A 10,458-nucleotide genomic window follows, 5' to 3' on the forward strand; every position below is an offset into this window, starting at 1 on the left:
GTATTTTCAATTGAGAATTAATTGACTTTAAAAAGAACCAAAGGGTAAAAAAAACAAAACAGTTCAATAAAAGAATCAAAAAAAAAAAAAAAAAAAAATTGGAAAAAAAGAATCAAAAAAAAAAAAAAAAAAAAAAAAAATTGGAAAAAAGAATCGAAAAAAAAAAATTTTTTTTCGCTCGTTTCTTTTTCTTTTTAAAAAATTTAAAATCAGTGCCATCTGTCGATGAAAAAAAGGACTGAGTTTTCGCAAAGGGTTGTCCTTAAAGACTATAACCGAAATTTTTTCCCTCTGTGTGGAAACGAAAACATTCGAATCCGTTGTTTATGAACGGAAATCATTGAAACATGTGATGTTATTTTTGTGTTCGATTTTTCGGAAATTTTTCGTTTTGTTTTTTCCAAATCCAAAAATGAATAATCATCTAAAATTATTATCACCATGGAATTTAACACGTGTTTTTCTGAACAACAACCGGATTGTACCATCAATCATACAACAACAACGAAAATTGACCACTAAAAATTCGGAAATTAATCTCCAAGAACGAGATTTAAGTCGAACATTTTTTCGTACTGATCTATCAAATCCAGCCGAACATAATGATCTTCATCATGGTTTATTTTATCGAATACCTAATGATATTGCCAATAGATTATTTTTACTTGGTGGTTTCGATAAACTACAACAAGAAACATTAAAAGTTTTTCAAGAAACAGCCGTTATGATACGTAAACCGGCATTAGAAGTTATTGATTATCTTCGTCGAACGGATTTTACTAAACCACCAAATTCTTATGTTCTTTGTAAGTAAAAGATGATGAAAAAATCATCATTACAAATCGAAATTTTTTCATTCATTCAGATGGACCAATAGGATCGGGTAAAACATTTTCATTAAATCATATATTACATTATGGTTTTATGGAAAAATTTATTCTCATAAATTGTACAAGACCAACTGATTGGATAAATTGGCCACAAGAACAAGCACAATCAACCACTAACGTCAAACGTATTGATACACCACTTGATGCGGCTATTTGGTTACAAACATTTAAAGCACAAAATATGACAATTTTAGATGAATTAAAATTAACATCATTAAATCGTTATACATGGAGTCAACGTGAACATACTGAACCAGGTGATCCAATTCAATCAATCATTGAACATGGTATTAATCGAATTAATCATGCAAGTGATTGTATGGCTGTATTATTAAAAGAGCTGAAACTTAATTCTGCAAAAGGTAATTGTCGTTTAATGGTTGTTGTGGATAAAGCAAATGCATTTTATGAACCATCAAGATTACGTTTTCCTGATCGTACATTTGCCACTGTTGATGACATAACAATTGCACGTGCATTCAAGAAATTATTTCGTAAAGATTGGCAAAATGGTGCAATTATTGCTTCTGTTTGTAAAAAACTAGTTGTACCATATCGATTATTATCAATTTCTGGTATACCGAAAAAAGAAAATGATCGTGATCGTACATATAAACAATGGGGTCCATTCAATGTTAAACATTTAAGTGATTATCCAAAATCATTATTAACCGATCAAGGTTTTCAAGATTTTGATCCATTTATACCGATCGAATGCAATCAGTATGATGAAAAAGAATTTCAAAATTGTATGGATTATTATCAAGATCGTCAATGGTTACAACGACCAATTAGTAAAACTGATGATGGACAAAATGAAATACGATTTTTATCCGGTATGAATCCTGGTCAAGTTTTTCATATTTGTAGTGATCTTTAATAATAATAAAATTTATGTAAATAAACAAACAATAACAATGATTATCTCTTTTTAATATTTAATTTTACTTAAAGCTGTTGCTAAATCTTGATGAATAATTTCTTGTACTAATTCATAGATTGATAATTTTGGATTATTTTTTAAACGTTGTTCATAATTTTCATTATCTAATGTACGATTCAATAGGCTAAATAATTCATTTATCAATGATATACGTAAAAGACCAATTTTTTGTTCTTGTCTTCGTTGTTCTTTTGCTTGGAGATTTCCATTAACTTTTGAATCAATTTCTTTCCATGCATCTTCAATACCATGTTCAGTTCGTGCTGAAACACATAGAACTGATGGACGTTCTTGATAATTTATAAATTTTGTTGCTGAACGTATTTCACCACGCATACGACGTGCTGGTATTATTAAATCACCATCATATTTTGTTACCAAAATTATATTGGCCATTTCGACAATACCTTTTTTGATACCTTGAAGTTCATCACCAGAAGCAGGTGCAACCAACAATACAAATGTATCACATAAATGATGAACTTCATATTCTGATTGACCAACGCCAACAGTTTCAATTAGTATAACATCATAACCGGCTGTTTCACATAATAGGATTGTTTCACCTGTTGATTGTGTAACACCACCCAGATGAAGTCTTGATGGTGATGGACGTATAAATGCATTCGGATGAGCAGTTAGCCGTGGCATACGAGTTTTATCCGCCAAAATTGAACCACCACGAATAGCCGAAGATGGATCAACAGCCAATACAGCAATACGTTTATTAAGTTTTTCAGCTAAAAACATACCAAATGATTCGATAAATGTTGATTTACCAACACCAGGTGAACCAGATATACCGATTCTAATCGTAGGTTTTTTTTGTTCATAATGAACATTATTTAATTCACGAATAAATTCTAAACGATTCAATAAAAATTGACGATTAGTTGATGTTGATTCTAATAATGTTATTGATTGTGCTAATGCTGTACGATTTCCTTGAAGGACATTACGTAGTAAATCAATGGCAGGTTTCATTTGATTTTACAAATTGATTAAAGCTTTTAATTCAAGACGAAATATTGTGGAATTTGAAATCAAAAACAACAACAATATTAATCAATCATTTGACGGACCAATTTGGCTAAATCAATCAAAATGATAAATTATGAGTTAAGAAAAACAAGCCAAAAACATTTATAGCTGCTATATTCATTTATGAACAAAAAATATATTCATTTTCGAACGATAATATCATTTGAGCAACAAACAACAACATTTAAAAAACTGATAAGATAATTTTTTTTGGGAATCAGGTTTTTTTCCCCACTTCGATATCATTTCGAATATATTTTCATTCAAAAATCGAACACGAAAATAGACAGATATATCGAACATCCAAAGAAAAAAAAACGAATTCGTCCTTCACCATCGATATAGTGGTGGTGATGGATGATTGTTGTGATGAACATCCAAACATTTTCTTTTTTTTACTTTTTTTTTTTGATTGATTTGAGAAGCAAAAAAAGAAAAAACGAGTGACAATTTCTCAATATTGTATCATTGTTGTTTTCCACGGATAATGATGATTGTTTAACAATTGTTTCTTGTTTAACCTTACCTGAAACAGTGTAAAACAACGACAATAATATTTCCTTGTTTCAAGATTGAAATTCGTTTCGTTTGTTTTTTTTTCTGGCTAACGAATCATTCCGATTTTTTCTCATTTTTCTGTCCAGTCATTGATCATGTTCGAACATCATCTATAGAAAATTGATCGGTTATCGAACTTTTCAAAACAAAAATTCGAGTGATTGAAAACAAACAGAAATTTTTATATAAATCCGTTTTCATTCCTTTTCCGTATTTAATTAATCAACAACAAGAACGATGGAAAATCTAAATGATGATGATAGTGGTTTTGCTATCATTGAAAATGCTCAAGATGTACTGAAAGATCATCAACAACAACAACAACAACGGCAACAACAACATCGAACAATTGATGAAAGAATTGTCAACAATTATTATCTGTAAGTTTTTCTGGTTATTTTCAAGATTTTTAATATGTTGTTTTTTAATCTTCTTTCAGTGAAGAATATATGTCACTTGAAAATGTTAAAACATTAAAACAAACTGCACTGAAATGTGGCCTACGAAGTTATCGATTTCGTTCGATTGCTTGGAGTGTAAGTTTTGCTTATTTTTTTTGGTTGATTATTGATTGATTTCATTTATTATTTATAGATATTTCTTGAAAGTTTACCCGAAAAATCATCCGATCGTATTGAACGTATACGTCTTACACGTTCAAAATATCAAGAATTACAGAATAAATATCGTCATGATCCAAGAGAATTTCAAGCTGATGATAATAAAACTAACGATAATCCATTATCACAAGATGAAACTGTAAGTTTTGTGAATCAGATTATCATGTATTTTGACATTATTCAAATCATTATCATCATGTATAGAGCCATTGGAATCAATATTTTTCCGATGATGAACTACAATCACGAATCAAAAAAGATGTTGTCCGAGCATTTCCGGATATAAATTTTTTTCAAGGTGAAAAAATTCAACGTATAATGGTGGATATTCTGTTTAATTATGCAAGAGAAAATTCAAATATTGAATATAAACAAGGAATGCATGAAATATTGGCACCAATCATTTTCGTTATACATTCTGATCATCAATCATTTTTATTTGCTCAAGAAAATGGTCTTGATGAGTAAGTTTGTTTCCTTCTTCGATGTTTGATTCATTCGAAATTTGTTTTTTGTTTTTTAATTTCAGAGAAGAAATCCGAGAATTAATGGATCCACGATATTTAGAACATGATTCATATTTTTTATTTTCACACATAATGGAAAGTATTGATTCATGGTATGATAATAATTCAATACAAACTATAAGAAAAAATGAATATGTTAATATGGAACCATTTTCGAATGATATTGATTTTAATTGTTATTCAAAAATTGGTATAAAATTAAAAATGATAACCGAACAAATTTTACGTCGACATGATGAAAAATTATTTCAACATTTAAAAGATTTGAAAATTGCACCACAAATTTATGGTATACGATGGATGCGTTTATTATTCATTCGGGAATTTCAAATGCAAGATCTTTTAGTTTTATGGGATGCAATATTTGCATATGATTTTTCACTTTGTGATTATATATTTACTGCAATGTTAATTGTTATACGTAGCCTATTGTTACCTTGTGATTATGCTGAATGTTTAAATCATTTAATGCGTTATCCATCGGTTTGTGATGTACATTATGTTATACATTTAGCATTACATTATCGTGATTCATTAAATTATCCTGAACCGGTTGAACATTCAACACTTGTCATACCGAATCCGAATGCAATTAAAGTACAAATGGCAAATCGTTTACCACCATCATTATCAATGTTTGGTATTGGAAAAATTTCCACTGTTCAATTACCGAATAATTTCTCGAATCATCATAATCATAATCATCATTCAAGATCATCATCATCAACACAACAACATTCACAAAAATCGAATGAATTGAAAAATGTTTCATTCGAATGGATTGAAGATAAATTGATAAAATTTCAAGGAAATGATGGTAGTAATCAGCAACATTCATTTGATTGTTGTCAAGATTTAGCTCAAGAATTACAAAATCTAAAATATAAAACGGATTTTTGTTCACGTTATATGACAAAACATTTGGAAATAATACAAAAATTTATTAATCAATGTGCAACACAGCAGCAGCAATCAACAAGCAATAAAAATAATCAACAACAACAATCTAATCAGGTTAATAATCAAACGGAACAGGATTTTGAATCATCATTGGATAATGTTTTAATATCGATTGCTGAATTGAAAAAAATTCGTGACATTTTACGTGGAACGATAGCACTTTAGCAGCCTGTTTAGCAATAACAACAACAACAACACTGAAGACAATCAATCAATCAATGGCATGAATGGCATTATCATTAATTTTTTTTTTGTTTTGTTATACTTTTCTCTCTTGAACAACAGACATTAATGAATGTTTTTTCTTTTATTGAATTTGTTTTTCCGAAAAAACACCAACAACAAATGAATTTTGATTTTCTTTTTTGATTTTATTAATAAAAAAATTATTTTTTTGAACATGTCATTTATGAATGTGACTCGAATTTGTCCTCAAAAAAATTTTGTTTTTTTGATAATCAAAAATTGCGTTCAATTTTCAATCATGATTTGAAATTTGATTTGGAATCAAAGTCACAAAATCCTCAATTGACAAAAATGTTACCACAATTTAATTTACTGATTCGATCGATAAATAAACGATCATTGAATATATGGCCATACAAACATGGTTTGATTGATACTCAAAATGCTTCAAACAGAATTGTGATAACTCGATATTTGAGGTAAGACAAACATTTGTCATTTCCAGATTAATCAATTATTTTCTTGTTGAAAAGTTCCCAGAATAATTTGACACCAATAATCCAAAAAAATTCATCTGGTCATTCATCATCATCACCATCATCCGCAGCAGCTAAATTATCATCAAAAAATCCATTAACATTGATAACAAAAAATATTGGCCAATCAATTGAATCGACAAATATGGCCATAAAACAACGATATCGATCATTTAAACGTAAAATTCGTATATATACTATTACATTTATAATGACATTTATATTTGTTTATGCTTTTATTGATCATTCAATTCGAACTGTTATATATGAATTTTTACATGAACAAAATCTAAGTTCTTATATAACACCATTGATGATTACAAACAACAAACAAAACGAAAAATGAATTCAAAATTTTTCCAAAATCAAATCAAATCGAATTTCCTACGACAACAACAACAACAAAATTCCAAAATGTCCTTTTCTCAAAAACAACAACAAAAAAATTAATTTATTTTCATAAACATTGTAGATATTCGAATCTTTTTTTTCTCTTTGTGTTAAATGTTTGTGATTGAAACAACAAGAAAACAACTTTTTGAATGGCCGTTGATCATGAAATACGTTCAATAATAACAAATTGTTCATTCGAAATTGCCATTATATTTTCATTTTTATTAACAATAATATTATTGATAATAATATTATCATTTATTTGTTATGCACGTGATGATTTGGAACGTAAAATATTGGCAAGATTAAGTGAAAAACGACGGTCAAGATATTGATGATTTTTTTCGTTGTTGTTGTAAATGTTTGATGATCAATAAATGAATAAAAATTGAGTAAAGTGAAACAAAACCAAAAAATTAATTAAATAGCCGATAAATTTGGCCATTGTCGTCGATGACGATTATCATTATCTAAATGCTGATGTAAAATTTGGGAAAAATTTTTACGATCTAAAAATTCATATGCTTGTCGAAGTAAATGTTCGGATGAACGATGAAAAAATTGATGTCCACTTTCGAATAAATCCAAACCAAATTCCAAACCCATTCCAAAATCTTTTTCATCATTTGCATATTGTATTAATGTAATGATATTTTGTAATTCTTTCATCGATACACATTTTCTTCGTTGTTCATCATTATCAAGTTGAATGATTCTTTTAAATAACAGTTTAAGATTGGTATCGTTGATTGGTAGTGGACGATAACCAACATTATCATTGGTGATTGGTACAATCAAACCAAATTGATGTAAAGTTGGTGCCTGTATCTGTTGTTGTCTTTGTTTCAACAATCTATTCGTATCAATCAAATTTATTTGATTTTTACTGGCAAACGTTTCTAATTTTTGTCGTAAATTCTTTTTATGATGATTTTTCGTCAAAGATTTAAATCGTTTATCCGTAAGTAATGAATAAAAAGTGGTGAAAATATTATCACCTTCACCATTGATTATACAGGATTTTTTCGAATCATTCGAAACTACTAAAGGCTCGCGATCGCTTGGATCATCACGAAAATAACCTAAATGATATTCACATGTAATTGATTCGAATCGTAATTGATTATGATGATGATTTGGATCAATAATAGCAAATGTTTGAAATTCTGGTGTATCATATAAATAACGCCAATGAATCAGAATGTTTCCATCAACATGACTTTCATTGAGTTTATTGTTAAGTAAATCGAATGGTCCAACAAGTTTTAAACCTAATGCTTCGATGAATGCATCTTCTGGATGTTGGCGAGATATTTTTTGACAAAATTTCCAAAAAAGAAATATTTCATCCGGACAAGCGGTTAGAAATAATTTTTCATGTAAATTTTTCAATGAATCTTGATCCAAAGATTCTTGATTGCTGCTTGATGTTGATGGATATGGATTGACTTGATGATCATCGACAACTTTGTCGTTTGTTGATGGATTAATGTTGGCAGGTTTGGTTCGTTGAAAATAATTTGTTATCAATGGACTTTTTGTCTTTTTATCTGTCGATATTTTTTTCGATAAAACATTTCGATCATCAAGTGTTTTTCGTTTACAATGATCATATCGTACAAAATGTTCAGGATTTTTACGATAACATTGTTCACCAAATGGACATGGTGATTTTGGTGAATTCATTTTTTAAAATGAAAATTTTATTCAAAAATCAGAAAATAAACAAAGAAAATACGCGGTATTTTTGTAAAAATTTTCACGTACTATTTCCACCTTATAGTCTATTTCAACCTAGCCAGCTACATAAATGGGCGCCACCAGGTTTTATATTTTGGGTTATGTAAATCTTTGTTTTGTTCATCATCACACAACGTTTTGTTGATTCTGTTTGGTTGGTTGATTGATTGTCAATTCTAAATTTATCCACGAAAAAAAATCATCAATTTTGTGAAAGGATTCATTCCTGACATACATTTTTTTCATTCGAAAAGATTTCTCAAACAACTCACTGCTCTCATAATGGATTTTTCATCATTAAATCATCTTAAGGTTGCTGATCTTAAACAACATCTTCGACAACGTGGTCTATCTATAACGGGAAATAAAACCGAATTGATTCAACGTTTAGGACAGGCTTTGGTGAATGATTCAGGATTGTTGGCTGCATCGAATTCGATTCCTCAAACAACAACAACAATTTTGCAACAACAACAAATTCCATTAAACGTATCGAAAATATCGAATAATAATGAAATCGATGAAGATGCTATATTGGGTGATGATGATGATGTGGATGATGATGTTGATGATGAAACATCAAATTCAGAATTGATTGATGATAAAATTCCAAATGAAGATTTATTACTTGGTGATCATATTCATACTACATCATCGACTAACATATCGGCTGATACATCAACATCGATTAACAACAGCGAAACTGAACAAAAATCCAAAACAATGATCAAACAAACATCAACAACAGCAAAAGATTCTTCAAATTTGGCTGAATCAAAATCAATGACAACAACAACAACATTGATACCATCATTAAAACAATTGGCAACAAAAATAACATCGATACCATTAACATCGGAAGAACGTAAACGTTTACGACAATTAAAATTTGCCGATCCAAAATTAGTGAATCGTGTACAAAGATTTGGTGCACAACAACAATCAACAATCAAAAAATTAATCGAACCAAGTGAAGATGGAAAATTATTAAAACGTGTTGAACGTTTTGGTGAAATTGTTTCGAACAAAGCAAAAACATTGAATGAACGTGAACGTATAGAACGACGAAAACAACGATTCGGTGCTGGTGGTGGTGGTGGCGGTGCTATTTCGACCGCAAAGGTTTCCGCTGTTGGCGGATCATCCGCATCATCGGAAAATATTCGAAAACGACAGGATCGTTTTGGTGTTGTTGAAAAACCTGTTTCGAATCAAACATTATCAAATCAGAATAATAATAATAATTTTAAACGACGTCGTTTTGCTTATTAACAAATCTTTAATTACCCGCAACTTTGCTTCCTATTCATCATCATGTTTCTTCATTTAGCTAATCCTCAAGTCTCTATCTTTCTATCTCTATATTTGTATAATTTAATCCATTTTCAAAACAAAAAAATATTAATAAAATTTAACACTTCGTTTCGTTTTTTTGATTTACGAATTAATGATGGTCATTGCATCGATTGATTGATCGATCGAAATATTGAATTGATTAGAATGTGATTAAAAGTTGAAATAAACAGATGCTCAAACAAGTGTAATTCGTTATAGTTTAACGGATTGCATAACTGATCAAAATCCGGACATAGCTCAGTTGGTAGTAGCGGTGGACTGTAGTTTGTTTCTAAATGATTATAGCCATTATCCAATGGTTATAATTTGAAAAAAGATATCCATAGGTCGCTGGTTCAAGTCCGGCTGTCCGGAAAATGATTTTATTTTTGTTTTTTTTTTAATTTTGTTATCCAAATAATGAATTTTCAACAACAACAACAACGAATAAAAACAATACAAAATACCTAATGACATTGGCATTGAAAAAAAAACAAACATAATGACCACCACGACCACCATCAATTAATTTATTGATGCTAATGATGCTAATTGCAAAAAATCTTATTTCAAATTTTTTGGCTGGTTGGTTGATTCGAATGTGATATGAGCGTTGACCATGAAAGATGTTGATGAATAAATAATAATTTTCGTTTTTTTCCCTCTTTTTTGATGATAAAAACATCATCATCTTCAAATAATTTGATTTATACCAGAAGAAAAATAAAT

General features: G+C 29.3%; 6 protein-coding genes and 1 non-coding gene across 7 annotated transcripts; 5 read left to right on the forward strand and 2 right to left on the reverse strand.

The window, feature by feature from the left end:
• The first annotated feature begins 303 nt into the window (after positions 1–303).
• mRpS29 (mitochondrial ribosomal protein S29) lies at positions 304–1,825 on the forward strand. The gene is made up of 2 exons (XM_027348863.2): positions 304–806; positions 866–1,825. The coding sequence occupies exons 1-2, from the start codon at positions 353–355 to the stop codon at positions 1,768–1,770; spliced, it is 1,359 nt and encodes a 452-aa protein (XP_027204664.2). The 5' UTR covers positions 304–352; the 3' UTR covers positions 1,771–1,825.
• Positions 866–3,103, reverse strand: LOC113798345 (methylmalonic aciduria type A protein, mitochondrial-like). Its single transcript, XM_027348865.2, has one exon. The coding sequence runs from the start codon at positions 2,815–2,817 to the stop codon at positions 1,822–1,824; it is 996 nt and encodes a 331-aa protein (XP_027204666.1). The 5' UTR covers positions 2,818–3,103; the 3' UTR covers positions 866–1,821.
• A 75-nt stretch (positions 3,104–3,178) lies between these two features.
• On the forward strand, positions 3,179–5,945 carry LOC113798351 (TBC1 domain family member 5-like). Its single transcript, XM_027348870.2, has 5 exons — positions 3,179–3,812; positions 3,872–3,968; positions 4,027–4,191; positions 4,257–4,516; positions 4,582–5,945. The coding sequence occupies exons 1-5, from the start codon at positions 3,670–3,672 to the stop codon at positions 5,702–5,704; spliced, it is 1,788 nt and encodes a 595-aa protein (XP_027204671.2). The 5' UTR covers positions 3,179–3,669; the 3' UTR covers positions 5,705–5,945.
• A 41-nt stretch (positions 5,946–5,986) lies between these two features.
• Positions 5,987–6,915, forward strand: LOC113798355 (uncharacterized). The gene is made up of 2 exons (XM_027348876.2): positions 5,987–6,204; positions 6,259–6,915. Exons 1-2 carry the CDS (start codon positions 6,077–6,079, stop codon positions 6,605–6,607), a joined length of 477 nt encoding a protein of 158 aa, XP_027204677.1. The 5' UTR covers positions 5,987–6,076; the 3' UTR covers positions 6,608–6,915.
• Positions 6,571–8,442, reverse strand: Hpf1 (Histone PARylation factor 1). The gene has a single exon (XM_027348872.2). The coding sequence runs from the start codon at positions 8,338–8,340 to the stop codon at positions 7,075–7,077; it is 1,266 nt and encodes a 421-aa protein (XP_027204673.2). The 5' UTR covers positions 8,341–8,442; the 3' UTR covers positions 6,571–7,074.
• A 56-nt stretch (positions 8,443–8,498) lies between these two features.
• On the forward strand, positions 8,499–9,838 carry LOC113798354 (uncharacterized). Its single transcript, XM_027348875.2, has one exon. It carries the CDS (start codon positions 8,677–8,679, stop codon positions 9,664–9,666), a length of 990 nt encoding a protein of 329 aa, XP_027204676.2. The 5' UTR covers positions 8,499–8,676; the 3' UTR covers positions 9,667–9,838.
• A 138-nt stretch (positions 9,839–9,976) lies between these two features.
• On the forward strand, positions 9,977–10,104 carry TRNAY-GUA (transfer RNA tyrosine (anticodon GUA)). The gene is made up of 2 exons: positions 9,977–10,014; positions 10,069–10,104. It is a non-coding gene; the product is annotated as a tRNA-Tyr (tRNA).
• Positions 10,105–10,458: the final 354 nt, after the last annotated feature.

Source organism: Dermatophagoides pteronyssinus, unplaced genomic scaffold (assembly GCF_027571235.1).
Source record: "Dermatophagoides pteronyssinus isolate colony J.1.1.1.1 unplaced genomic scaffold, Derpt_VIB-CSIC_2022.12 sq0024, whole genome shotgun sequence".
Lineage (NCBI taxonomy): Eukaryota > Metazoa > Arthropoda > Arachnida > Sarcoptiformes > Pyroglyphidae > Dermatophagoides > Dermatophagoides pteronyssinus.